The sequence below is a fragment of the Halichoerus grypus genome, chromosome 2, assembly GCF_964656455.1.
Source record: "Halichoerus grypus chromosome 2, mHalGry1.hap1.1, whole genome shotgun sequence".
Taxonomy (NCBI): Eukaryota; Metazoa; Chordata; class Mammalia; order Carnivora; family Phocidae; genus Halichoerus; species Halichoerus grypus.
In genome coordinates, this window is record NC_135713.1 from 194520895 (window position 1) to 194548850 (window position 27956).

Sequence of the window (27956 nt, forward strand, 5' to 3'; positions counted from 1 at the left end):
CTCCCCCAGGAACCGCCTCAGCAGGTTAAGGTGGAGGCCAAATTCCTGGTGATTTGTCTGGTCTCTCGTGGGACATGCACAGTCACCCCTTGGGGCTTGTGTTCATTCAGTGAGGTGACCGAGCACCCCCTCAGAGTCGGGGCAGCACGGAGCTGTGGCGAAGGCTTGCAGGACCCTCTGAGGGAGGGAGGCGGTTTCCTCAGTGAGTTTCTCTCCCGCCAAACCAAGGGAGCATGAGCCCTTCTTGTTCCATTTTGGTAGCTGGGGCTGCAGGCCCGAGGGGAGGGGACAGCCCTAGCTAGCGTTCCCGAAGAGCTTGGTCCGAGCTGGAAGCCCACGGCTTCCAGTGGCTTCTTTTCTCTTCAGAAATCTGGCCCGAATCTCCCATGCTTGCCATCCAGAGAGCTGGGCAGCTGCATCCTGTAAGTGGAGAAGCTGCAGGTTTCCTGGAACCAGCTAGACACTCGATACCTTGTTTTTATTTTTTATTTTAAGATTTTTTTTTTATTTATTCATTTGAGACACAGCGATAGAGAACACAAGCAGGGGAGAAGCAGAGGGAGGGGGAGCAGGCCCCCCGCTGAGCAGGGAACCCGATGCGGGGCTCGATCCCAGGACCCTGGGATCATGACCTGAGCCGAAGGCAGCCGCTTAACCATCTGAGCCACCCAGGCGCCCCTCGATACCTTGTTTTTAAAAAGCGGCCGGCACAGAGTCCTGCAGCCTTTCCTGCCTCGCTGGTCCCTGTCTGTCCACGGCAGGGACAAGCAAGGAAGGAGACTGCTTCCTCTGGACGCCATGCTGTGAACAAACATCCCTGTTGTGTGACTACATCCGTTTCCCCCAAACAGCCAAGGCCGGGGACGCAGGAAAACTGCAGGCACGCAGTCATCCCGGCCTGGATGCCAGAGTTCCCTTCAAAGAGGAGAGAAGACTCTGGAAGGAACCATCTGCTTGGTCTGAAAACTCTGAGACCTCAAGGGGTCCCAAACCCAGTCAGGTGAGGGACATCCTGAGCAGGTGAAGGAGAGAGGCATCCCCTTCGTGTCTGGGATCATTTCACTATTTCCAGCCACGGAGACCCTCGATGCAGAGGCGAGCACAGAAGTCGGGGTCCAGGGCCTTCTGCCCTCACCCTGAGGGCCAGCCGCGATCTTGACGGAGCCATCAGCTCGGGACCCGTTACAAGCCGCGTGCTCTGCATGCTTTTAAGCAAATGGAGGTTCACACAGAAGCCTCGATTCAGGAGAAAGACTGTACAGGTGCAGAAAGCAAAGGCCTCTCAAGAGTACGGAGAAAAAGTTAAATGTCAGGAAGGGTTCGTGTTACCGAGGATTAGGTACCAGAGGATTTGCTGTAGGGTCCCTTTAAATAGAGTTTTCAGGGAAGGTGCTTTTCTGGAGCATAGAGAGCGTCCCTGGTCCCTGGTCCCTGTCCCCGTGGGAAAGCCCGCCTGACTTCACCATAAACACACCTCCGGCCTGAGCCTCGGGAATGGCTCTCAAGTGGAATCTCCGCTTGTTCTCAAAAGTTTTGCTCCTCCTCTTAAGGACTAAAGAGACATATTTTTAAAAGGTAAAAAGTTAAGTGACTACTGGGGAGAACTTCTGGCCAAGGCCCTTATTGGCCTCCACCCTCCAGGCCACTCTCTGGGCTGAGAGAAGGCGGTCGCCCCCGCTGGGTGCAAAGCCTGGACGGCCCGCGGGCCCTCGCCCAGCCTGTGGCGCCACAGCACCCCTCACTTTGCCCCCTGCGCCCCGCCAGGGCTGTGAGCCCAGAACTGACCTGAGCGTCTGACTCTGCTGGGAGCAGCGGCCCCTTCTGTCGCCACGGCAAGTGAGGCTAACGGGCCCGAGGGCTGCGGTAGACATTTACGGAACCATCTCTTGCACCCGCGCTACACTGTACTTCACAGAGGACTGGCCACAGGCAAAGTAAAATACACCACCGCGGGGCAGCTCTCAGGGGCCTCCAGAATCATCCGACAGCCACCTGGGCAGACAGATTTGTACCGCAAATCCAAGATTCCGTCCCTCTCTGTGGCGTCCTGGCCGGGGAGATGCACAGCTGTACCTCGGCCGTCTGTCCGAGGGGGCGTCTGGCTATAGAGCGTGTGCCTGGGCCCGGCACGCAGCGCCCCGGGCAAGCTGCAGCAGGACGGGGCGCTGGGGCGGGGAGGCGGGACTGGGCCGCCACCGTGCCAGGGCCCAGGGCCCAGGCTTGTGTTAGAAAGCCGAGCAGGAGCAGAGCACGGGAGGGGGCCGGCCCCTTTCTCTAAGGCAGCACTGAGGTGAGGAAAAGGCAACCGTCAAAAGAACAGTGGTCAGGCCCGGAAATCTCCTGCATTTCTTCATTTAAGGAAACGGTGTCCGTCTCAAACTGTGTCATGTTCCTCAAAGCCCAGAACACGAGGAAAACAAGGAGAGAGCATTCACCAAGTCCAAGAAGCACAAGGTCAATGCTCTGATCACATCGCTTCCAGGCCAAAGCCCAAGAGCGAGTCGGGCGCACGGAGCACATGGCCCCAGCTGCCCGCACGGCCGGGCCCGGGGAGGAGGCTGACGCCTTCCTCCTGCACAGAAGCCAGCGGCCCTGCCTTCGGCGCTGGAAGGGACGGGGGCGGCAGCAGCAGCTTTCCGCTTCAAAACAAAACAAAGCAAAGCAAGGCGGCAGCCCCCCCGGGCCTCAGGTCACAGCCAGCGTGGCTGGTGAGGGCGGGGACCCCGGAGGCGACTGGCGGGCGGGCCCCAGCACGAGTAGACCCGCCCGGCCCATCTCCTGCTCTCTGTGGCCCTCAGCCGCCAAGTACCGGTAGTCTGGGGCCCGCGGCCCGTCCCTCTCCCAGCAGGGCCGCCTGGGGCTGGCCCAAAGCCCCATCTCCGCAGCTTCCCCGGGGCCAGTCCCTCCCCGCTCCTGGGGAACCTGCTCTGAACACCGACATAGTTTATACATAATATCACTTGCTCCCTGCCAAGGCCGGGCCCCATTCTCACCGCGTGTTGTTCAGACTAGCGAGACTCCTGGTTTGAATTCAGTGTTACACAAAGCAAGTCTCGGCCTTGCCAGGCCTGTCACTAAGCCCCAGTTTCTCTCCCACAGCTTTGTGCTCTTTGCAGCCCCTGGACTCGGCCCAGCATCCGCTGCCTCAAGAGGAGAGAGCCACTCTACGTCTTCTTGAAGGATCTGTGCTTTTGTAACCAGGACTGACCACCCAAAACCCGACCCAAAGCTGCTTGATTTGAGGGGGTGACAATGACAACAGGGGCAGGGGTCTGTGCATGACTAACAGGACTCTAAAGCAGCAACAAGGAGGGAAAGCAGAGGAAGCCAAGCCCTACACCCCAGAAATGAGCGCTCCAAGGGGAACGCTGCCCCCACGCTCCCTACCCACACTGCCCAGCCCTCCCAGGAGCCGCTGAGCCTAAAGACAGCCGCGACGGAGCGTGGGAAAGACGCCTATCCAAACCCCCCAGAACTGAGGCCAGCCACAGCCAGGCCCTCCCCGCGGGACAAGGGCAGGCCGTCACTGGGAGCTGGGGCTGTCGCCTTCTGTCAGCGTCTTGAAGTCCATGGAGAGCGCTTGTTCTTCCGCCTGGGGTGGCCGCTTCCAGTCAGAGCGAGTCAAGATGTAGAGCACAGTCCCCCCGAAGCCGACCAGCAGCAAGCCCAGCACGTTGGCCAGGACACCCTCAGCCTCAAACGTGCTGTACTTGGCCCTGCAGGGTTGAAGGGGGGGGTAGGGAGAAGCCACCCACGGGGTCACCGTCAAATGCCATTCGCACCCAGGCCAGAGATATGGCCAGGTGTTCCAACCCCAGCCCCATCCGTCCCCCTCCCAGAGAGGAAAACCACTGCTTCGCTAACCACCCAAAAGCGGGAAGGCAGAGGTCCCTGAGGAGCCGAGGGCGGGGCTCGCTCTCTGCCGCCCATGGTGGCCTGGGACACTCACCCGAGCTTAAACAGCAGCGCCTCCTTCAGGCCCAGCAGGGCTGTGCCCACAGACAGGAGGAAGATGGCGGCGCCGAAGAAGATGTGCTGTGGGCGGTATCGGCTCCGCAGCGAAAACGCAGCTCCGGGGAACAGGAAGACGCTAAAGCCCACGAGCCACTGCGAGGAAAGGCGGGGTGCGGCCGGAGACTGAGCTGGCCCTCCGTCCGACCGGCCCGAGGACACCCCAAGCGGGCCGCGTCCACACGCACTCTGGGACCCCCCATCCACCCATCTGGCCTCCTCCACCCTAAGAGCTGGGGGGGGGCAGTAAGCATTCAGGGGAAAGGTCCTGCCCCCCGCGCCCCCCACCCCCACCCCGCGCTCTGGGCCCGGGCTCAGTTCAGCGGGCTCGTGCGCTTGGGGACCTGGGCCTGTGGCCAAACAGATGTGCCGCGTCAGCTGGGGGGGGCCTGGCTCCGAGGCACCCTCGCCTGGGAAGTCCTGGCTTTTGCACCCATTTCAGAGTCTGAAAGCAGCCTCCAGCCTCCTCCACTTTCAGGCACGTGCCCGGAAAGCGGGCCCTCGTGGGGCACCCGTGCCCCCGCCTCCCCCCACGCCGTGGGGCCGCAGCGTCACCTGCACGAGGTAGAGGACGAACACGAGGAGGCCGGCCCAGCTGTGCAGGCTGTAGAGGTCCGCGGAGCCCTTCTGCCTGTGGGAGTCGAACACCGCCACCAAGCCTGCGCCACACAGGGGCCGCGTGAGGACACGGCTGCCGGGAAGGGAGCTGGGGAGGGGACCCAAGGGAAACCAGACTCGCTGGGACTTGGGGGAGCCGGTCCCGGCTCGATGGCTGCCAGCACCCGGTGTCCCAGCCGGTGCTGCCGGGACGGGGGAGGAGGGGCGGGGAGGGGCCCGGAGCAGACCTGGAGTGGAGACCGGCCGCATCCTGCAGCTACTTCCCCAAGGCCCAAGCAGAGGCGGGAAGGGGGAGCCATGCCCGGGAACTCACCCACCAGGGCGATGACGAACGCTAAGACGTGTAGCAGCCCGTGCAGGACTTTGGTGGTGCGTCTGGCCTCATTCCTGAAGACCCGGTAAACCAGCAGGGCTTATGGGGAGCGAGAAAGGGAACGTGAGGCCGGCCTGCCACCCACACCTAGGTGACACCCCGTGGCTGGGGCAGGTGATCTGAATGAAGGGCTTGTCAAGGTCCCCCAGCCACAGCCAGCGGGAGCGAAAACAAGGCTCTGTGGGGCCCGCAGGGGCCCTCGGGTATGTGTGCCCTAGCAAGCCCCCCACCGTCGCTCTCTTGTCAAGCGTCCTGTGTATTCTAGGCTGGGTTGTAGGTTCATCGTGCACTCACGCTGAGGTGTCACCAAGCTCGAGTTCACTTAGCTGTGATGATCCTCAAATAGTCCAGTATGGAAGCCTGAGCAGATATTCACTACCTTTAGCAAGCAGGCTCCCTAGACGGGGAACCCCTGGTTCCCAAGGTAACCCCCCGTCATTGGGCTGAGCCAGACAGAGCCAGGTGGCACGGGGAATGCCTCTTAGGAGTGGCTGTCACCAGGACCACCTCTCGGATGAATGGGCCCAACAGAGCCACATCCAGATTTCTTGTTAGCAGAGAAGGCGGCCACAGAAGGCAGGGTGGGGGCCAAGCACGGCCTCACTCCTACGTCAGAGAGGGACTTTAGCTCTGCCAAGTCCAACATCCCCCCGGCACATGCGCACACACACACACACACACACACACACACACACACTCACCCTCTTTCTCCCAGTATGAAACCGCCCCACAGAAGCCGGCCTCAGCTCACAGCCCAAACCCTGGGCTGCCTGCTCTAAGCAGCACACACACCCTTGGATGCTCCTCGTCGAAAGACCAGGACAAGTAGGAAAGGAGTTGCCACCCCTACACCTCAGGTCCCTGGATTTGGATGCCTGGTGTCCCCAGGCTCCAAGCCAGCTTCCTTCCTGTCTTTTCTGGAATCTTAGACGTGTCTAACTGCAGGAGACCTCGGGAATGAGAGCGTTTCTGCAAACCGCCTCTCTCAGGAGCGGCTCCAGGTGTGAGGGCAGGACTCACCATCTCCCTGCAGGAAGATCAGGCCTATGACCATGCAGAGGGGATGCGCGTTAAACTGCAGGGCGCCCTCCCAGGCGATGCCGCCCCTGTACAGACCGAGCCAAGCCCCCGTCGTGGCCACCACAGTCAGGCCCAGCAGCTGGGAGAAAGCCACGTAGTAAGACAGCGCTCCGGGGGCGGCTGCCAGGCCGGCCCGACTCTCCATGCTGAGGCAGCTGCTGGAGGAAAGACAGAGAGCTCAGGGCAGCCCGCACCTCCCCAGGACACAGCCCTGGGCTCCCGAGGCCAACCCCAACCCCCCACCCTCTCCGCCCACCACCACCACCCCACCCCCCCCCCCCGGCCCCTGTGCTAAAGCCAGTCACCCCAAGTCTCTAGAGCCGTCGGCAGAGGTGCCCCGCTTCCCCAGGAGACAGGCCGGAGCCCTGGCTGAGAGATGCAAGAAGGGTGCAAGGGAAGGTCCTCCAAATTCTGGTGGGAGCAGGGGGCCCCCCGCGCCTGGCTTTACATTGTTTCACGAGGCCCTGGGTTTTCTTAGGGGGGCTTCACAGATGAGGTACAGAGAAGTGAGGAAATCCCTTGAAGGAACAGGGTTCCTCACCGTTTGTCCCCAGGTGGGTCCTAAGGACATCCGGTGAGGAGACCCCCGCCCCGCACGCAGTGTGCAAGCCTGCAGCCCGAGGTGAAGGGGGGTCCTGCCCTCCCCACGGGCCTGGGCGCGGCCCCCACAGCAGGCCCCTGCTTGTAGAAGGATGTGCTCGGACCCCGCGTCGCCTGGCACACGTGGGGAGCAGCCGGCCCCCCTGCTGCCTCCTCTCCCGCCCACGTTTAGGGCAGGCCGGTCTGCACTCCCGCTCACGCGATGTCTCCAAAACTAAAGGCACCAGAACGGAGACCCACGGGGAACAGCACGTCGCCGGCCGGGGCTCGTGGCGTGCGTCATACGCGACGCTTAGCTCCCGGCGAGCCTGTGCGAGGCCGTGAAGCGGGGGGGTCACCGGACCCGTGCCACCGAGAAGCTAACGGCAGTTGGAAGAGGTGTGGGAAGGCCTTGCTCAGGGGCTGCGTGCGTGCGCGTGCGTGTGCCCGTGCGTGCGCGTGCGCGCGTGGTGAGCGCGTTTCCTGGCTCCTCCGCCCAGTGCGCCCCGTGGCAGCCTCCCCCAGGGTCAGGACGGCTTCCTGCCAGCTCTTCGCCCTGAATCGGCTGCGGCTCCTGACCCGGAGCCCGGGCCCGGCCCAGACAGCCCGGACGGAGACGCAGCCCCGCGGGAACAAAGATGGCCTCCAGCCGCCTTGCCTTGGTGCAGGCGCGCGTCCTGTGCCCACAGAAGGGGGCTCTCCTCCTCCCCAGTCCTGGCCTCTCCTCGCGCTGGAAACATCCCGGAGAACGACAGCTGAGCAGAGACATGGCCTAACAGCTCTGGGTCCCCCGCTCACGGCCCGCACGTGCTCTGTCTCTACCCTGTACTGCGCAAGAACTCGTGTCCGGTCAGCCTGGTCTTCTACTAGTAATGGGGGGGGGGGCTCTTTTTACCCCCCGCTTCTCTCTGCCATATCCGACGAATGTTGGCAACTTCACCATTAAAAAAAAGTTGGGGGCAGTCGGGAGTGTTACTGACACACACTCCCTACAGTATAATACAGATCAGCAAAAAAAAAGGAAAAAATTACAGGTAATCAGCATTTTCATGTGTCCTCACATCCCCTTTTTCTAGAAACATTTACATTATTTTATAGAAACATACCGATTTCTAACCCGTTTTAACTTCACAGTAGGTCATGCCTATCTTTTCATGTCAACGAATATCCATCTACGCCACAGTTTCAACGACGTCACAGGATTGCACGGTAAGGCTGTTTCATGCTTTAACCAAGCCCCAACCCCTGTTGTTCAGCGTTTAGCTAGCTCCCAGTTTTTCACTAAATAAACCACACTCTGTGATCATCTTTGCACATGTGTCTGATTAATTCCTGACTGGAGAAACAGAACCCTGCAGCAAGCCTATGTTCTCTTTTAGGTTTTTGACATTTTATAAAATCATCTTCCAAACACATTCCCCCCGCAGGTAGCAACACCTGCTTCCAGAGGGCCTGGCAGACAACAACCCCCTATTTCTGAAACTCTTGTCTCTGTCTGTATATGTCCCCTTTGCACAGGTAACTTCTAAATCGAGGGCCAGTTCCATGCTCTCCCCCAAATACAGACCCCATTTCTAACCACCCACTATACACCTCTACTGACATCCTACAAACACTCCAAACTCAGCACATCCAAAGTCAGCTCATCTGCCCGTCATAGCCAAGTCCTCTCCTGACCTCGCACGTGGCCGAAGCGGCTGCCCTCCTGGTCCTGGCGCTGACATCTGTGGAGAGGTCAGTGGAGACAGGCCACCGAATCCTAGAGGATCTCCCCTGGGCCCCCCGCCATCACCTCCCTCCTGGCCATCCTCATTGCCACCACCCCAGCCAGGGCATGGAGCTTCTGCCCCAATCTCTGAACCCACGCCAGGGACAGGGACAAGGCCAGCTCCCCATCTCCTGTCGCCCCACCCTGCACAAACAGGGCCCATGGCCTGCTGGTGATAAGCCACCTCTGTAACATGATCCTAACTCAGTTTTCATCTGTGGCCCCGGGTTTTCTCACCAAATCCACTCAGAGGAGACTCTGACTTCTGAGACTTCCCCTCACAACACCCTCTGCCTCACACTCCCCGCACCTCGCTGCCTGCTCCCCGCCACGCCACTTGCACCCCCTCCATCTCCTCCCCTCACCCTCCCCTCCGTCCGTCTGCCCACGACCTGAACCAGGCTTTTCCTTCATCTCCGGCCCCTCCTGGTTTGGGGCTTACTTATCCTGTTGGCCGTCTGCCTCCCGTGAAGCTCACCTGCGCCCCTCTGCTCACCTGCCCTGTAGCTCGGGCAAGGCAGGGAAGGCGTCCCGCTTTTCCTTGGGTCTCCTCGAGGACCTGTTCCCTTGCACCGACTCTAACCGGAAAGATCTACCAAACGGATGCTGTCCTCGGGTCACTTGTTCTTGGTCCTCCTCCCCTTTATTAGATTCATCCCCTGAACGCCCGGGGCGCAGTCAGAACCTGATTAGCTCTGAATGAGAAAGAACAGAAGGGACGTGCTCCGCTGCTGGTGGACCTGCCACAGCTCCCTCCTGCCAAGCAGAATGACCAACGACAGCAGTGGGAGCTCAGGGCAGCAAAGGAATTGTCACTCCTGGATCTCGGAGCTACTCCGTGGCCAGGCCGGCCAATCTCCTACTGAAATAGGCAGAAATCAGAGTGAGGTTCTCTGCAGAGCTGTGAGGTTGTGACTTACAAGAAGAAGTATATAGGATGGAGCTCCCAAAACCCTTGGAATTTCCCAAGAAAGCCAGAAAGCTGTCTTTTGTTAATGAGCCCTTAGATAACCTGTGGGCGGGGGCTGGTTACCAGGGGAACCAACCATGTGATTGACGGCTGGACCCCCTCCGCTCCACCTCTCAACCTCTAGGGAGGGGAGAGGGCCTGGAGATTTGAGTTCCATCACCAATGCCCAATGATCTGATCAAACCTGTCCCAGTCATGAAGCCTCCAGTAAAATCCAAAAGGAGCTTCCAGTAGGATGGCTACCCTAGTTCCCTGGGGATAGGAGCTCCTCCATTCAGGACCCTTCCGGACCTCACCCTAACGTTCTTCTTCCATCTGGCGGTTCCTGAGTCATATCCTTTTATAATAAATCTAGTAAGTAAAATGTTTCACTGAGTTCTGTGAGCTGCTCTAGCAAATTAATTGAACCCGAGGAGAAGGCCATGGGAACTTCTCATCCACAGCAGGTGGGTCAGAAGCCCAGGGGCCAGCCTGGAATTGCGACTGGCATCCAAAGTGAGGGACAGAGCCTTTAGCCTGTGGGTTTTGACGCTATCTCCAGGTAAACGGTGTCAGGACTGAGTTAACTTGCAGGACACCCAGTCGGTGTCCGCTGAGAACTGAAGAAGTCCGTGGTGCTGAAAAGGAAACGCACTTTGGAGTAGCCAAACGACTGAACAGGGGGCTTGAATGTTCTGCACTGTAAATTCACATCCTGAATTCCCCAGGAAGTCAGAACCCTAGTGCTGTTTGCACCCCCACCACGATGGAGCTGAGAGGCCTGTGTGTGCTGGGAGGACTGGGGGCCTCACGGCCGACTGCAAGCCCCTCCTCTGTACTCAGCCTTCTCTCACTTAACCTCCAGGATACCGCTAGGATAATAAGACTGTTGTCCCAGTTTAACTGGTGAGGAAATTGGGGCTCAAAGAGGACACATGACATGCCCCAAACAGCTCAGCGCATGTGTTCATGGAGCACTGCTGCATGCTGGTGATACTGCGAGATGCGGAGCTATACAGCTAAGACGCGATCCCTGCCTTCGAGAAGCTTGCAGACAAGTTGCAGAGCAGATGCGGATTTTTTTTTAGTAAACTCAGGCCTCCAAGGGCACTCGCCACCATCCACACGGAAGACCGTTTCCACCTGCTTGAACACAGTGAGGTGGCGCCCGGAGCGGCTGGTTGTCGGGCGAAGGCGTGGCTCTGCCGAGCCTGGAGGGTGGAGCTGAAGGCAACCAAGGATCTGAATGCAGCTTGCCAAAGAAGTCACTTTGACCCAGAGCGCCAAGAAGTCTCTCCCTGTCCCACGCCAGTCCTCCTGTGTGCCTCACCTCTCAGGAAACCAGGCTGCTGAGGCAGTTTAAGGCCATCGCTGCCTCAAGCACTGGTGTCCCCTGTGGGCTCTCCCGGGAGAAAAGGAGGCAGGATGGAAACAGGCAGTTAAGAGAGAAGGGGTGGCAGGAAGGCGAACCAGTGGATGCATGATATTTTCCCGTCAACTGCTCCCAGGGCAGCTCCCCTGCCCCATCTGTGTGGGGAACTAGGCATCTGGGTGAAGCAGCATCCAGGAAGAAGCCATAGATAAAGAATGACCTTTGGAACGACGAAGGCCCAAGCCATCTCCTCCACTCCTCCCTCCAGTTTGAAGGCGATTTAAGCCCAACTACGAGGGATGCAGGAAAACTCCCGCCAAGCAAGACCCTCCTGACGCAGGCAGCCCTGGGCCTTGCCTCCAGGTGACCTCACAGTCAATAAGCTCCAAGGGCGAAAAATCCAGATTCACAAAAAAGACAAAGCAGTGAGTGGTTCTGTGCTTTACAGAACATGAACTGAAGGATTCCTTCAACAACGGCTTTTATCCGGCTCAGCATCAAGGACGATCTGTCTTTGCGCAAGGAGGGCCTGCTTCCAACGCTGGAGAGAGAACACATTGCACGGACTCTGGGTGGAATCTGACCCACCCGCAAACACATTTTGCATGTGCAAACCTGGAAATCAGTCAAGAGTCACTCCCTAGTAAGCAGATGCCTTTGAATCGTGCTCCTTCGGTTCCCAACCCAGACAGTGACAACACTCTCTCTGCCTTCCCAGTCGGGTTGGCCCCCCTGAACGCCGGCGGTTCCTGGGCCTCCTTTGTTCCCGGAGCAGAAGTGTGGGTGGCAGCGTCAAGGGCCTGGAAGCAGCCATTCTCCACCCCAGCGGTCTCCTCCGCCTAGCACACCAGAGTCTTAGAAGCAGAGGAGGCTCTTACAGCCCCTTCCACAGCCACCCTCCTTCCTGTCAGAGCACGGGATGGGGGTGACAATTCTGGCAGCTTCTGGAACTTTGGGCTGAGACAGTCACACACCACCCCCACTCCCCCCCCCCCCCACACTTGCAGTCAGACTCCACTTAATGCAATCTAATAGGGACAGGAGCTACCCGCAGGGCTTGAATGTGCTGAGAATCACTCTCCCTCCCCATGTCCACGGTTTCATTAAAAGGCCACCAGGCCTAATCTCATTATGGGGACCAGACACTGCCCCTGTCCTAGAGCCCGGAAGCAGGCAGCCTGGCGTGGCCATGGCCCTCCTTGTGCACAGCGGGGTTTTAAAATTGGGTTAGAGAAGATTACAGTGGGGACGGAGGTTCAAGCTTTTCTTGATGGGTGAGTGCCGGGAGGAAGGGACAACTCAATTGCCCTAGAATGTCCTAGAATGTGATGGAAGAAAAGGCAAAATGAAGGTTGAGCTGTCAGGCAGGGGCCCAAGAAGCCCGAGGGAAGAAAGCAAAGCTTGACGTCAGACACTGAGCCTGGTTCTCCATTAGACACAGTGGGCTTGGTGCCAGGGCTCCCAATACTTGTAGGGACCCACAAAAACTCTTCTGATTTCTGCTAAAATCAGGAGGAAAAACAAATTCAGTGTTGAAGAAAATGTTTTAATTTTTAATCCAGCCTGGATTATATTTGTCTTTATACCAACACAGTTGTAAAATATAGGTTTGTTTTGTTTTTTATTGTTATTATTTGTAATGGAAGAAGGGTCCCAGCAAGGCAAAAGTGCCTGGGACCCATGACTGCAGCTCTGGTCAAACAGATGTGATTTTAAAGCAAGCCCCACCGTTTATGACTGTGTGCTCCTGGTCAAGCCAGGGCCCCTCTCTGAGCCTGCTTCCTCATCCACAAGACAGGGGATATTGAGTCCCACCTTACTACTCACTGGCCTAGCAAAAATTAAGCGGGATAAATATGTATTGGTGCCTAGCAAAGTGCCTGCCCCATGGTAGGCATTCAGATAACAATCTAATAACTAAATCTGGTCCTAATAGCACCTTGGGAAGAGTCACACATCAGAAGTTGTTGACATAAGAGGTTTGGGGCCACAAAGAGCCAGAAGGCAGCAGACAGCACTACCCCCTCTCATAAATCCACACTCCTCTTCTGTCCACTCTCAGTCCCCCGTGGGCAGAAACCCCTGGGTCTGGGGCAGATTCCTCCACCAATGCCTTCTGCTGCTGCTGCGCCTCTCCATATTGGCAGAAGCCAAGCTCTGCCAGCCAAGGAAAGGTGGCCAGGGCTGGGAAGCTGTGGGGCAGGAAGGGGACGGTCCCACCTCCCAGTCCGGGAGGCTCCTCCTACATGGTGCGTGGCCGGGGTGGGGTGGGGTGGGGTGGGGGTGGGGGTTTGCAGCACCCTTTCTCTATGTGGGTCTCACCTTGGCATTTACAAGTTTTCTTTCTGTATTTTCTGTCTCAAATCCAATGTCACAAGACAAATCAAGGTATCTAAGAGAAGGTGGCAAAGCTTTGGCATTTCTTCATTTGCTATGAAAACAAAGGAACAGAATCCAGCCGTCCTGAGATGGAGCTACATTTAATGAGACTTAGAAATTCCTCAAAGACTGCCAAGTAAGGGTGTATGAGAGGAAAGGGGCAACCTCAAGGAGAAAGGCTGGGGGTAGGGTCCACAGGGATCCCCTTCTGTGCGGCGCCCTGGGGGAAAGAGCAGGTGGAGAGGGGAGGTGGCCCTGCCATTACGCAGGCGTCAAAGGCAGCAGCGGACCCCTCCCTTGGCTCAGTTCTGCATCCCCTGTGCCCACAGCTCAGGGCCCACTAGGGCCAAGCCCACGAGCCAGGGTTTCCCAAACGAGGAACTCCTACCCTCACACCAAGAAGCTGCGGACGTTCCAGAACAAGGAAAGGCTCTCCTGGCCGGATATGCTCCACCAAGAGGCCAGAGAGACAGGTTGAAGGAGGCCCCGCCACCAGCAAAGCAGTTCGGCCAGTCTTGGTTTCAGGTTTCAAAAGAACAGTCGTGGCAAAAGTTGGTTGAACCACATCTGCCCTACCTTGTTTCTAGCATATGGCGTGAGCCCCTGGATAAACGTGAGGTCTGCTCCAGTCTCACTTCCGCAGACTGGCACGGAGGCTGGCCCAGGGCCCGAGGCCGACAGCCCCCGCAGGGCGCACGGCCTGCTCTCACCTCTGGCCCTGCTGCGTGGGGCTCGGGAGCGGGTGAGGCGAGGGGCAGGTGTGGTGGCAGGTGAGGGGTCGGGGAAAGACGCGCGGCGGCTCGGGGGGGCGGGGCGGGGGGCGGGCCCGTTCCGCTGCGGGCACACCTGGACCCCTCCCCCGGCTCCGCGCGGGGGCTCGGCTCGCACCCACCCGCCCGGGCCGCCTACCTGGCCGGGCGCCGGGCCCGGAGCTCGTCCCCGCCGCGCAGCGCCGCCCCGCGCACCGGCCGGCGAGCTCCCCGCGCCGCGCCCCGGCTGCTCAGCCGGTTCCGCCGGCCGCGCCCCGCGCCCAGCTACGGCGTCGCCATGACGACAGGGCGGCGGCCGCGGGTGGGGCGCGAGGCGGGCGGAGCGGCGAGGGTCACGCGGGGGCAGGGGGCGCCGGAAGTGCCCCCCGCGCGTCCCGGCACTCGGGGCAGGGCCCGCGCCCACTGGTGCCCGGCTCTCGGGACGGGGCCCCGCCGGATCCCGGGCCCAGACCTTGACGCCGCGCGACAGGGGCTGCGGCGCGGGGCGCTGAGGGGCGACAGCCGCGGCCACCGCGACCCCGGCCTTCTGGACCCGAGCTCGGGTAACCTTCGAAATCCGGGCCTCGCGACCCGGGGCGCGTTCAGGGACGCAAGAGGGTCTGCGACCCCGTGGGTGTGGGGGCCTCCTGCCCAGGCCTGACGCGGAGGCCGCGGGCGCTGCTGGGGGGATGGGCTGCGGGGCGGGGACCGGGACCCGGGACGGGGACGGGGACGGAGCCCGGGCGCCGAGGGGAGGGGCTGCCCGCCCAGAGAGCAGCCGCCGGGCCCGGGCCTGGGCTCCGCGCTTCCTGAGTCCCTCCACGCCTTCCCCTCCCCCGCTTCCCTCCTACCTTCTGACCCTTTCCCCTGGCCCCGCCTCGGGCTCAGGTGGCCACTAGGTGTCAGACACGGCCCGGGCCTGGGCCCACGCTGCAACTCCCGCAGCCCTGGGGACACACCCCCTCCCTCCTGGCCCCGAGGGAGATATCACTGGAGGGGAAGGCTGGACTCACCCCCTCCCCAGTACCACCTCCCCAACACGCACACATACACACACACTAGGTGACTTCTTTTTTGTGCCCCTTTCTCAGGGGGCCTTGTCTGAGACTGACTACCCACCCCCCAGGCAAACCAGCCTAAAGATAAATACCAGTTCTCACCCGCCGCTCGTGGAGGCCTAGACCTTGCCAGCGGCAGCCTCCCCTGTCCCAACAGCGGAGAGGAGGATGCCAAGGCCAAGGCTGGGGCCAGCCCCTACCGCAGCCCCCTATCCAGGAAATGCTGTGGGTAGATAACAAGTCCAGCTCAGACTTCTTACAAGCTCAGAACAAAAGGTTCTTTCCTGTCAGATGCCTGGCAAGGCTCACCAAGAGCCTGAGGGTAGGAGGGAAATGGGGTTTCCTCCCCTGGAGTTGTAAAAGAGACACCCCTCCCCCAGGGTGTCGCTCCCCCTCCCCCTACCTCCCACACTGTGGGCTTCCCATGGGCAGTGGCCAAAGGCTCCTGAAGGACCCTGGCCAAGGGGGGCCTTGGGGATCTAATTCCCCCTTACAGAGAGAACATACTGTCAAGCCCATGGCAAGACACCCAAGGGTGCCCACTGCCCTGGGCACACCTAAAGGGGCAAACACAGCAGGGCCCACCCCTCAGAGTGACCAAGCTTAAACCTGCCACAGCATAAATTTGTTGGAGTAGCTTTCCAGTTGGAGGGAGTTAATGGACATTTTAAATTAAGAAACAGCTTCCTTAGCGTGCCAACAGGCAAACAGCAGGCAACAAATGCTCTGTGTGTTAAATGTGGAACCGAGCCATCTCCCATTGTTTGGCCTGTATATCTGGGCTTAGGGGAGGAGGACTGGAGTGGGTAGGGTGGCACAGCGGAGCAGAGCCTGCTGGGAACTCTGTGATTTGAGTGCTGAGCTTCCCAGTATAGGGCTTTCAACCCCTTCCAAAGCTGGGAGAGAGACGCCTGCTGAGGCATGATGGGGCCCCTTGGGTCCTTCTTCCCCCTGCCCCCATGGTCCTATGGCCCTGGGCAGCAGCATTTTCCTCTTAGAAGGGAAAGAATACCCTGCCAGCTTACAGTGGGGAGGGGATGGAGGTGGTGCTCTGATGGAGGTAAGGTGCCTCCCTGGGGATCAGGCACACTGGGACTTAGCTCTAAGGGCTCAGGGCTCCACTCTCTCCCCACTCCCTGCTGCTGAGACTCCTGCCACAGAAGCTAGAGAAGCTTCCACCCTACAGCTGGGGGCAGAGGTAGGAAAGAGCAAGCCAGTGGAGCAGCACCAAGGTGCCTTCTTGAGGACAGAGGTTGTGGTCCAGGGCATTTTCCATGCAATCCTCTCCCTTCTCGAATTCACAAAGTCACACTAGACTCACCACATTCACTCTTGCCTCTCCGTTGGAATGCCCTGATCATCACTTGGCTCATTCCTTCAGATCTCCACTTCTGAGACAGGCCTCCCTGATCATCCAGTCCAGTGGCTGGGGTCGAGGTTGAGATGGAGGGAGAGGCTTTGCATTAAGTGTGCTCATGACAGCTCTGGGAAACCACACTTGGCGCTCACCCTGTTCTTTGTCCAAAAGCATTTATTTAGAGGACAGGAAGAACCAAGAGGGTGAGCAGAATGTACCTCATGAGTAGGACCTCAGATCCCCCTGGGGAACCAGGCTGATCAGGGCTGCCCTTACTAGGGTTCCCAGATTGAGAAAGATGGATTCCCAGTTAAATTCGAATTTAGTATTTTTTTGGCATCAGCATGCTCCACTTATTAGGTGTAATATACTAAAAATGTGTTCGTCATTTATTTGAAATTCAAATGTAGCTGGATATCCTGTATTTACCTGGCAAGCCTACCTTGCTCCTGTGGGGGAAGGACAGGAGAGGAGCCTCCTAGCCATTCTGGCCCCTCCCAGCAAACTTCCCCACCTCCAACAGGCTGAATTACCCAGTTAACTCCTGTTCAGAGTCAGGTCAAGGTGCATCCAAAGCACATTCCTGTTCTGCACGGGATGCAGGCAGAGGCCTTCACCTTGGAATGCAAAAGGCATAGGAGATGAGGTTCCCCAGGCCAAAGCTCTGTAAGACACACACACACGGCATTCATTCACGCTGTACAACAGTGACTTATCGCGTGCCAGGTGCTGGGCGACCCTGGGAAAATATCAGTGGACATGACAGGCACAGCCCTGGTCTCCCAGGCCTCAGCTCATGGAAAGGCAACCCAGATGCGAGGGTCCGAGAAGGCTTCTGGAGCCTGTGACATAGACTCAGAGAGCGACAGGACGGCAGGGGCTCACCTGGCAGAGGGACAGTAGGGAGAGGGCAGGAGTGTCCTGGCCAAAGAAACAGCTAGAGTGGCTAGCGCGCCACGCAGGAAATGGACACGGCCTGACCGTACAGCCTCGGGGCTCCTGGGCCCCTGGCAGCAGCGACAAGCCTGAACCGAAGCCGGCGCAGGCTCTGGGAGCTGGGCCTTGCCGCGGGATGGCAGATCACGGACGGACACATCCCCTGACCCGTCTACAGAGCGGGGCCCGCCTGCTGCTCGGGGCAGCCCCTGAGGAGCTCCGTCCAACTTCCTCGAAAGGAAAACGAGTCTGATTCTGAAAGTACACGGCCACTTCGATGAGCTGAAGATGGGACTGGAATCACTCAGGGAGAAACACCTGTCTTTCCGCTTCAGGGGCAGCAGCCCCAGCAGGGGCAGCCAGAGCGTCCAGTGGTCCAGTGAAGGCGTGGCAGGGACGCAGGGGGCTGGCCACGATGAAGACAGTCACCCGGGACCGCCCGAGTTCCAGGGCGTGGGGCTGAGGGATGTCACAGGCTGTGCGTCCCAGGCTGACCCCAAAGCTGGCCCAGTCTGGGAAGACAAGACTCAGACAAACACAAGAGTAACCTGCTCACAAACCAATTTAACACTGTGGGACGGCTGGAGAAGCGAAGAGAATCAGCGTAGTCAGGCCAACCTTTCCCTCTGCCAGGCTCTGAGGGAACTGGACGTGGGTTAGATAAACAGTGAGGACCAGCCTGGAGCAAGAGGGGGCACGATGGCCCTGGGCGCCCAAGGTGGGAGGCCATGAAAGGGGTGGGCTTTCCAACCTCCCAGGGTGTTTCCGTGCAGCCCCCTCGGGAGGGAGGGATCAGGAGGAAGTCTGTTTTCTCTGGCCCTTCCTTTCTTCTTTCCGTCCTCTCTCCCTTCTTTTCCTTTCTTTCAACAAAGGTTTATTGGGCACCAATTTGTGTCAGGTGCTGTCTGGCCCTGGAGAAATACTAATCAATTAACAGAAGGTCCTGCTTTTATGTAACTTATATGAAGTGGGGGCGACAGATAAGTACAAAGTAAACTAACAAACGACACGTACACACACAGACGTGTACAACCACACACAGAAACCTAGTTGCGTGTACCAGCAAGTGTTATGAAGAATTAATAAAGCAGGAGGGCTGGAGTGTCACAGGAGGAAGGCTCTCTGAGGGGAGAGGGGTGCAGGCCCTGTGAAGATCTAGGGGAAGGTAAGTCCAGCAGAGGGAAGAGGGAGGGAGGGCAAAGGCCCTGAGGCAGGACTGTGCATTGTTGTCAGCTCCATCCTGCCCTGCCCTCTAACACTCCCCTTCCCCCAACAGAGGACACGCTGTATAGAGAAGGTGAAACAAGAACGCCAACAGGTCCTCCGGGAGGGTAGAGGTTGAAGACGTGAGGTGTGTCACAGGGACTCAGCGGCGGTTCGTGGGGCGTCTAAGAAGTGTCCACAGGCCCATAGTTGTATCTGATTACTGAGCACATCCTTCACACAATGGAGAATCTGGATGGAGGGTCACAGTCAGTAGGGCACCGCCAAGCTCCCCTTGTCCAGCACGGCCCGAGCAGGAGACACTGGAGCCCAGCTCCGGGACCTCACTCCCCTGGGCCAGCTCTCCCCTCCGGAAGAAAACTTGAAGAGGTTTGTATCCCAGTGGCGTCCTCCATCCCCACCTTCCTCTTTTCTCCTTGGGTAGATCAAGTCGGTCGGGCAGTCAACGAACATTGAAGACCTGCTCTGTGAGTGCTAGGGGCAATCACCGTGGAGAACGCGGGTGTGAGGCCTGGGGTGAAGGGTGGCCAGAGCCTTGGGTGTTGTCAGCAGGGGCATGGGGAGGGAGGGAAGATCCTACTGATAATGAGAGCCATCTAATTAACTCCACTAACCAGCTATAAACAGCAGGGCTAGGACTCTTGCACTTTGTCCAAAGCCTGTGATAGCTCTGTGTTCTCGTCTTGACCCTGAAAGCTATGCCAACTCTAGCTCCATACCCTCTGGTTCCTGGGCAACCTTCTCGTGACGGGAGTGCAGCAAGGGTGTGGTGGCCACGCTGAGCCAAAAGTGAGGGGTGACCAAGCCATGGCCCAGAGGGTGCCCCCAGTGGATGGGAGATGGGCAGAGGCTTAGGCAGCATTCCCCATGCGTGGCTTTACGGCATCCCTCTCCAAGTCAGACCTCAGCTGGACCCAGAAGAGCAGAAAAAAAAGGGGGCACTTATACGTATAAGACACTGTCTCTGATGAGTGCACTAAGGCTGATGACTCTTCTAAGGTCATAACAAGTTAGCAGCATAACTGTCCTGAGTCAGAGGTTTCACTTAACCCAGCTCCATCCCTCCCACCTCCATCCTTTACACTCTCTTGACCTTGGCCATCACCTCCTACCTTGAGTGCTCCTATCAGCCCAGCTGGTGCTTTTTGAGAGCAGATTAGATTTGAAGGCACCTTGACCTTAGCTCAGAATCTCCCTTACCCAAGAAGCCATGCTCCTTTGATCCCTCCCAGCCAATCAGTGGGAGACGTTAACAAGTGGGCTGCAGCCAGGGAGAATTGCACCCCTCTCAGCTGGTCCCCCAGTTCAAATTGATACTTGTCTCTCGCCTCATTGCGCCCTGTGAGCCAGTCATGCCTCCTGCTCTAGCACGGATCCGAGGGGCCTGTTCTGGAGCAGGGGTGGGACTGGGGCCTCCTGGGCTGGCAGCAGCCTGTAGCTCAGGTCTCCTGGGTAGGCTTGCTTCAAAGTCTCACTCTAAAGCTCCAGGGCCCAAGAATGTTGCCCGAGGGCTGGCTCTTAGGTTCCAGAACCTAAGACTATATCTTTGGAAGGCAAAGATACTACTTGGAGGCTTTAGTAAGTCATCCATCCCAACATCCCATTATTCCCTGTGAAGTGAAGCCCTTTACAGCTTGAAGGGCAATGTCACGTCCTGACATTGATGGGACTTTGAGCACTCTCATGTATCTTGAGTGTTTCTCCCCTTCCAAGGGCCTCTCCTCATTTGATAAATTCAGGCACTCCCAGGGCTTGTTTTGGCCAAAGGTTCAGTCCTGGCTTCCCTTCACCACAAAGTCAAGACCCAGCTGCACCTGCCTGCACACAAGCAAATGTGGGGGCCCCATGGGAGTGAGCCCAGCTCCTGAGCTCTGTGGTGTCCCGGTGCTCTGTTTACCACCCCCATGGCATCCCCAGCGCTCAGGTGGCCAGGTCACAAGCCGTCCCCGAGATGACCAGGCCACTGCGGAGCCTGGCCCCATGCAGGTTCCTCCGTGGAGAGGCTTCTCTCCAGAAGCCCTGGCGCTCACACCCTTCTTGCCTTCTGATGTCGGAGGAGGTCTGCTAAGATAGAAGGGTCTCAGCTCACATTCTTTCCTCCTCCCGGGCATGTTGGTCAACCCTCCTCGCTCTCAAGGGGGGTGACATGAGGTGGCCTCTGTCTCACTGCAGAAGTCCGCTGCCACCTTCCCCTCAGCCTGGGACTTTCTGACAGCTGTTTAAAATGCCCTCTCAAGAGTACTCCCTAAAACAAACAACTGCGAAGTAATGAAGAATGTCATTCTCTTCCCTAGGAGTCCCTCCTCTGACCCACGTTTGATGCCCTCAGGGAAAGGGTGGGGAGGCCAGGCAGGGTCAGGGTGCTGCCCGGGGCTGACAGCAGGGCTGGAGGCCCCTCAGGGGTCCTTGGCGCTCTGAGGACTTCACCAGGGCCCTGGGCATCGACAGGTGGGGGGTGGACCCCGAGATGAATTTGCCTCCTGTGCCCGGGGTCCCACGATGGAGGCTGTGTTAGAGCCAAGAGACAGGCGCCTCTCCTCCAGCCAGCGGGAGGCTGTCGGGACCCCCAGCCCCAGGCTCCTAGCGCCACGCCCCTCTGATGGCAGCTCCCCTCCCCGCTTCTCTGTGGGCCCCCCAGGTTTCTGTCTCTTCTGCCACCCTCGGCCTGGATTCACTCTCGTCCGCCTATTTCTCAGCTTCTCTCTCGGGGCTCTCTCCCTTCCCTCCCTCCCTGTCTTCCTGGCGGACCCGAGCGTCGCGGGGCTGCCGGGAGGCGGGTGACAATCAGCAGCTCGGGTGTGCGCGGTCTCCCGGCCCCTCTCCGGGAACACTGCGCCAGCTACACACAGCCACAGGAAGGCCCCGTCGTGCTTTGGGGACAGTTAGACTCCTGAGCACCGCCCCCCAGCCCCTGAGCTCCCCTCCGGGCCCCGCTGGGGCTGGGGGGGGGTCGCCCGGGAGCCGTGCCCTGGGCCCTCGGAGCAGGAGCGCCTGCCCGCGGCAGCCAGCGAGGCCCGGGCCCCCCGACGGCCCCTCAGCAGCGCACGCGCGGGGGCCCGACTCCTTCTAGTCAGAGTCTCCGCCCAGCGGCCGGTACCTGCGCCGCCGCAGCCGCACGAGGCTCCGGAAGCGGGAGCGCGCCCGGCGTCCACGGCCGAGGCCCGCGGGGGGACGTGCGCCCACGCCCGCAGTCCCACGCCCCGAATGCCCTGCGGAATGCCCGGCCTCGCTCTGGGGAAGGAAGGGCAGGCCGGGCCTGGGGGGACGACGGCTGGGGAGCAGGCAGCAGGAGGAGGGGGCGTTCGGGGCCGAAGGAGCGAGAGAGGCGAGAGGGCCGGGAGGGGCCCGGGCCGAGGGCTCAGGGTCGGCCTGGCACTCCGGTGGGCCAGCTTCCGTAGACCGCTGAGTCGTCAGCAAAAAGATGCAGTCTGACCGAGTCGCACACACTTTTTAGTTTGCCAAGTAAAGACATTTACAAAAATCCGTTGTTTTCTCACACCACCATTTTATGAAAGAAGTAATATTTTAACCGCAAAAAAAAAAAAAATAGAAAGGATATTTGGGATAAAAGATAATGTGACCAAGAAAGGACAACTGGCCTCTTGGCTGATATATGCTGATTGACTTTTTATATCTGACTATTCTTGTTTTGCTCCCTTTCTTGCTGACTCTCGAACACTTTATCAAGGCCAGAGCCTCCAGCGATGGGTCTCCTCCTGGGAGCACTGATACAGGGACCTGTGGAGGGCGGGCCAGGACCGGGGATGTGAGGAGGCAGGGGCCACACCAGGGAGGACTTTGGACTTCACCCTGAGGAGTGCGGATTTTATCCCTGAGATGATGAGGGAAGCGTTTTGCCAACCCATGCTGTTTTCAGGTTTGTGCTTTATTCCCAGGCTGCCCGTGAGAATGGCCCTCAGGGAGAGTGTCAGAGGGGGAGAGCAGAGGAGGGGCCCCTGAGAGAGGATGAGGGTCTGTAGGGGGGGGCAGTGGGACTGGGAGGGGGGCTGGGCACTGCCGGGAGCAGGTGGGGCGAGAGGAGCCGCACAGAGCCGGGAAGAGAAAGGTGTCATGTCTGTCCAAGTTCACGCAGGGACTGCAGCAGAGGTCACCTCACCAGGGGCAAAACCGGAAGACGCGGGTTTGAGATTTGGGATTAAAAATAAGAACTTCCTGACTCTAAAGAGGATGGCACTCAACGTACCCCGTGAAAGTAGATGGAGACAGTGAGCATTCTGGAGAGCAGGCGGGGACAGTGCAGTGGCTCACAGTGGGGGCATTTATCTGACTTTGCATTTGGGCTCCACCACTCAGGTGACCTTAGTCAACTTACTACCTTTTTGTGCCTTAGTTTCCTCATCTGTAAAATGGAAATCCAATAGTAGCTAACTCATAGGGTTGCTAGGAGATTGAAATGAATTAAGATATATAAAGCACTAAAAGAAAAGGATACATAAAGCACTTAGATGCTTGGCTCAATGGACATGGCCTGATATTATTGTACATTGTTGTATCTCCAGCACCCACACAGCACCCACAGCATTGGAGGGACCATTAATGTTGGTGAAATGGATAAGGAGGTATGACCGGGACAAATGCCAGGCCTGGCTTTATGGAAGGACTAGGGTCTAGGACAGGACTTTGAATGCTCCTTGGTGGGCTTGGGGCGGGGGGGGGGGGGTACTCACACCTCCTGAAGGTTCTCTGGGATCCAGAAGCATCTCAAACAGGCAGAAGGCAGGCAGAGAAAAAGCACAAAGGATCCCGTGGAGGGCAAGTGGACCAGAGGACCCATAGCAGCTGTGGGAGTGAGAAGAGCTGGCTCTTCAGTCACCCACCTCCTCACACCAAAGGACCGTACCCTCCAACACCGAGTCTTCATCTCCTTTCCCTCCCACCCCTCAAACCTGCTTCTAGAATGTTCCTCTCCTAGGAACATGTCTTTCAAAGCATTGTCACCCCCTTCAACTCCTCCACCCTTCCCCTCCGACCAGCCAGCCCCTGCCTCCTTTCGGTCCCACCTCCCTTGGCACACCCCCTCAATCTACCACTTCCCTCAGACTCTGCGGGACCCTAGCCCACTGTCTTTTCCCACCACCTCCAGGCCCTCTCAGTTTGTTCATCTCATCTTCATTGATGGCTCTAAGATACAAATGTGGTCAGGGCACTGCCCAGCCTGAAGCCTTCCTTAGGAGGAAGTCTGGCCGGCCACCTTGGCTTTGGCAGCCTCAGCCTCTGTTCACAGCCTAGTGCTGAGCCGCATGAATTTCTGTTTCCTCTGCTTGAAATGTGTCTTCCTACAACTGGCCCAATCAGATCAACTCCTACCCCTTCTGTCAGGGCTCAGCCCAAGCAACACCCCTAGCAGGGGCTCAAGAACCCATCATGTCTTCGGGAATTGCTTGTTAAACATCCGGGTAGTCTGTGTTGGTGAGACCATCTCTGACTTAAGCACAGTGGTCTCAGGAGAAATGTGCAGAGGAACAAGTGAGAGAAAGAAAAGCAGGGAGACATTGTTAATGAAGACCAGGCAAAATTAGGTAGTAGGAGACAGGACAGCTATGAGTCAAAGATTACTCAGAGGTTCCTGGCTGGGAGGCGGAGATGGGTTATCACTGTCCACAACTATGGCAAAGCTGAGCTTCACCCTAGGCCCGGAGTGAAGAAATGCCCCTTCCCCTCTGCCTTGCTTCCTGGAAGCCAGGGGCCTGACACCCCAAAGGCAGAGGGTAATATAGAGACAGAGTCCAAGGATACTTAGTTGCCACAGGGCATTGTCTATGGAATGCCAGCATTTTTTAAAAACAGTATCTTGCTTCTCCAATTTGTGCTTGACATGAAGCTGTGGGGGGAGAGTTAAAAGGAGACTTGAAAGTTAAGAAAACTTACTCAAAAGAGAGGAGTGCTGAGGCCAAGCCGAAGAGTGAATTCGACAGATATTCTGCATGAGACTGTAACAACGCACATAAACAAAGTGGTTTTCATCAGCTCCCAGGTTCCAGGTTCCGTGGGAACACTGGGGCTGACGGGGCTGTCGGAACCGCCACCACCCTCTGCAGGTGCACCAACAGACTCGAGTTAACGGGATCAGCCCCCTCCTCACCCACCGGTGAGACCAGCCCTGAGGCTTTCCTCAAACAAGGGTATACAGTTTACAAGGGATGCAGAAAATTTGCAGTCTGTTCACAAGAGGGTGATCAAGTGCAGAGAAATCTGGAAACCATCTCTTCCCGGGAATCACTGAAGGTGATAAATTTCTCCTGGAGCAAAGGAGACACAGATAGACCTGGAAGCTACCTACCTCTTGTGCTGGAGGGTCGTCGTGTCAAAGAGAGGAAAGACTCACTAGGTGTTTCTCTAGAGAACAGAGTGAAGAACAGCCAAGTAAAAACGACGAGGCAGGAGATGCAGTTAGCATAAGAAACAGTTTCTAACAACTAGAGCAGCCTAGCCCACCAAGGTAGTGAGCTTCCTGTCGCTGGAAATGTTCAAGTGGAGGCAGGGGGGTGTCAAGGCTACTGTAGGCATCACTGGTAAGAGTTCCCAACCATTTTTCTCCTCCCAAACATCCCAGTGTTAAGGAATCCCATGTTTTGAAATACTGTATCTATTTCATAAGCTGTACTTATTCAAAGGAAAAAATATCCCATTTTAATAGTCAAACACCTGTCTCCTGTCAATCATCGGATGCTTAGGCAGGCTAAGCCCACTGACTAGAAGTGACTCAGCCGTGGGGGGCTGGAAATGCTTCTAAGAAGAGGAGGTGTGCCTTTCGGCCAGAACCCTCTCTTCCAACAAGGTGCCAAAACGTCCGGCCCACAGGGAAAGAAGAGAGGCAGCACTGTATGTGCTCTATGCCTTTTAGAAAACACCGAGTCGCTCCTTTGGCCACATACATGCGAATCTTCAAGAAAGGTGAAATTGTCGACATCAAGGGAATGGGCACTGTTCAAAAAGGACTGCCCCACAAATGTTACCATGGCAAAATTGGAAGAGGCTGCAGTGTTACCCAGCATGCTGTTGGCATTGTTGTAAACAAACAAGTTAAGGGCAAGTTTCTTGCCAAGAGAATTAACGTACGTACTGAGCATATTAAGCGCTCCAAGAGCCAAGATAGCTTCCTGAAACGTGGGAAGGAAAATGATGAGAAAAAGAAAGAAGCCGGAGGGAAAGTTACCTGGGTTCAACAGAAGCACCAACCTGCTCCGCCCCGAGGCACACACTTGGGCAGAAGAGGTGGACAGGAGCCTGAGCTGCTGGAACCTGTTGCCTAAGAATTTGTGGCTTTATAGGTGTAAAAATAAGTTAGTAAGTAAGTAAATAAGTAAATAAAAGACCTCTGGACTGTTGTTTGTTTGTTTTTTTCCAAAAGGAGCTTATGCCAGAGCTGGGATTTAACTTGGGGTTCTGCAAGCCGACAGGGGGGTCCGAGGGGCAGGGAAAGACTCTGGTTGGGAAAAAAAAGTTCCAGAATAAACAACTTAAGTATACAGTGGGGCTGACATGAGGCTGGGGGCAGGAGGGTACAGATTCCAAGGGGCTGTCTATGCTCTGCTCCAGAGCCTGTCCGTTCAGTAGGGGCTTTGACCATGATCTCCAGGGGACAAGATCTACAGGGAGTGAAGAGGAGCCCAGCCCAAAAGGTAAAGCCCAACTACCTTAAAAGTAAGACCCTCTGTGATTGAGACACCCCAAGGAAATGCAAACAAGTCACAAGCTGGGAATTCTATCTGCAGCACCTTGAAATGACAAGGGACTACTAGCCAGGATATTTGAAGAATTGTATGAATCAAGAAGAAAAAGAAAAGACATGGGCAAGGGAAACAAACAGGAACAGCCCGGAAGAAGAAGCACAAATGGCCCCTAGACACAGGAGAAGGTCTTCAACCTCATCAGCAGCAAGGGACCGAAAACACATCCTCCCCACGTTAGAACTGGCACAAACTTAAAAATGCGACAATTTTAAGTATTGGTGAAGATGGGGAGCAGCGTAGGAGTTCTCATCCTCTGCTGGCGGGAGTGCAAATTGGTATGAGTATTTTGTTTTGTTTTGTCTCTTATTTATTTTTATTTTAAGTAGGCTCCATGCCCAATGTGGGAACCCATGACCCTGAGATCAAGAGTCACACGTTTCACTGACCGAGCCAGCCAGGCGCCCCCAGTATAAGTATTTTAGAAAGCAGTTTGACATTTGGACACCCTTGAACTTTTGCATGTCTTTGAACATCTGCATACCCTTGACTCAGCGATTTTACTCCTAGTGTATTCCCCAGAGCAGTATTTCTCAATGAGGACCAGTTTTGCTTTTGTTTTACTTTCCAGTATGCTGGGGGAAACAGTCGTTTTGTAAATTACAATAAAAATGAATTTCTGAAAAATGAAGTGAAAAAAAAAAGACCTACAATATACAAGCCCTGATATTTTATTATTCAATTCAACATATGGTTACTTATGTATACCGAGGGGATGTGTACAAGCGTGTTACTGGCATATTGTTTTGTAATAGCAAAAAACAAGAGGTAACTCACGTGTCCAGTGACAGAATTAGAGACTGGGGAAATAAATCGTGGTGTCATCACGCTGGGTGATGGACTATCACACAGTTGTGAAAATAAATGAACTACAACTCTATGCAACAGCACCCATAAAGTCTCAGAATCATAACTGTGAGAGAAAAAACTAGCCTCAGAAGACTCTAATATGCCTTTTTGAAGAAAGCTTTATCAGAGTATAATTTGTGTATTTTTTCCTTTTTTTAAAGATTGATTTATTTATGTTAGAGGGCGCATGCGGTGGGGTGGAGACGCAGAGGGAGAGGGAGAGAGAGAGTCTCCAGCAGACTCCCTGCTGAGCATGTGTCAGAACTTCATTCCTCTTTAATGTCCAATAATATTCCATGATGTGGATATACCACATGTTGCTCACTCATTCACAAGTTGATGGACATCTGGGTTGTTTGCACTTTTCGGCTGCTTTGAATAACACTGCTTTGCATGCAAGTCTATGCACGGCTATGTATTTTCATTTCTCTTGGGTACATTCCTAGGTGACAGTGTTTTTATAAAATTCTTAAACAAGCAAAGCTAAACAGTGTTATGTTTAGAAATATAAAGTACTGAAACTATTCTTTTTTTATAAGTTTTTTTTATAAAAGTTTTTTTTTTAAAGATTTTATTTTTTTATCTGACAGATAGACAGCGAGAGAGGGAACACAAGCAGGGGGAGTGGGAGAGGGAGAAGCAGGCTTCCCACTGAGCAGGGAGCCCGATGTGGGGCTCGATCCCAGGACCCTGGGATCATGACCTGAGCCGAAGGCAGACGCTTAACGACTGAGCCACCCAGGTGCCCCATTACTGAAACTATTCTTTAAAAGCGAAGAGAGTCGGGGCACGTGGGGGGCCCAGTCACTTGAGCGACAGACTCTTGGTTTCGGCTCAGGTCATGATCTCAGGGTCCCGGGATCGAGTCCTTGTATCGGGCTCTGCGCTCAGTGCAGAGTCGGC

At 56.7% G+C, this 27956-nt stretch overlaps 1 protein-coding gene and 2 long non-coding RNA genes across 11 annotated transcripts; 1 reads left to right on the top strand and 2 right to left on the bottom strand.

The window, feature by feature from the left end:
- Positions 1–472: 472 nt before the first annotated feature.
- On the bottom strand, positions 473–15175 carry CYB561 (cytochrome b561). 9 transcript variants are annotated; one of them, XM_036116222.2, is made up of 6 exons: positions 15039–15175; positions 6023–6240; positions 4943–5041; positions 4567–4670; positions 3950–4107; positions 473–3716 (listed from the first exon to the last, which is right to left on the bottom strand). In XM_036116222.2, exons 2-6 carry the CDS (start codon positions 6225–6227, stop codon positions 3524–3526), a joined length of 759 nt encoding a protein of 252 aa, XP_035972115.2. In that variant the 5' UTR covers positions 6228–6240; positions 15039–15175; the 3' UTR covers positions 473–3523. The 9 variants fall into 9 exon arrangements, with proteins under 9 accessions (XP_035972115.2, XP_035972116.2, XP_035972113.2 ...); XM_036116223.2 differs by having other exon boundaries at positions 6023–6237; positions 15039–15165; XM_036116220.2 differs by having other exon boundaries at positions 15029–15153.
- LOC144380877 (uncharacterized) lies at positions 14232–27777 on the top strand. The gene is made up of 4 exons (XR_013445160.1): positions 14232–14441; positions 18506–18822; positions 22142–22330; positions 26534–27777. It is a non-coding gene; the product is annotated as an uncharacterized LOC144380877 (long non-coding RNA).
- On the bottom strand, positions 21763–24817 carry LOC118550844 (uncharacterized). Its single transcript, XR_013445161.1, has 3 exons — positions 24343–24817; positions 23142–23253; positions 21763–22191 (listed from the first exon to the last, which is right to left on the bottom strand). It is a non-coding gene; the product is annotated as an uncharacterized LOC118550844 (long non-coding RNA).
- Positions 27778–27956: the final 179 nt, after the last annotated feature.

Bases quoted from the DNA above. Each gene is read 5' to 3' on its own strand.
- CYB561 (XM_036116217.2), bottom strand. The intron at 5,042-6,022 runs GTGAGTCCTGCC...GCTCCCCATAAG, and splicing joins GATCTTCCTGCAGGGAGATG to CCCTGCTGGTTTACCGGGTC. The intron at 3,717-3,949 runs GTGAGTGTCCCA...TCAACCCTGCAG, and splicing joins GCGCTGCTGTTTAAGCTCGG to GGCCAAGTACAGCACGTTTG.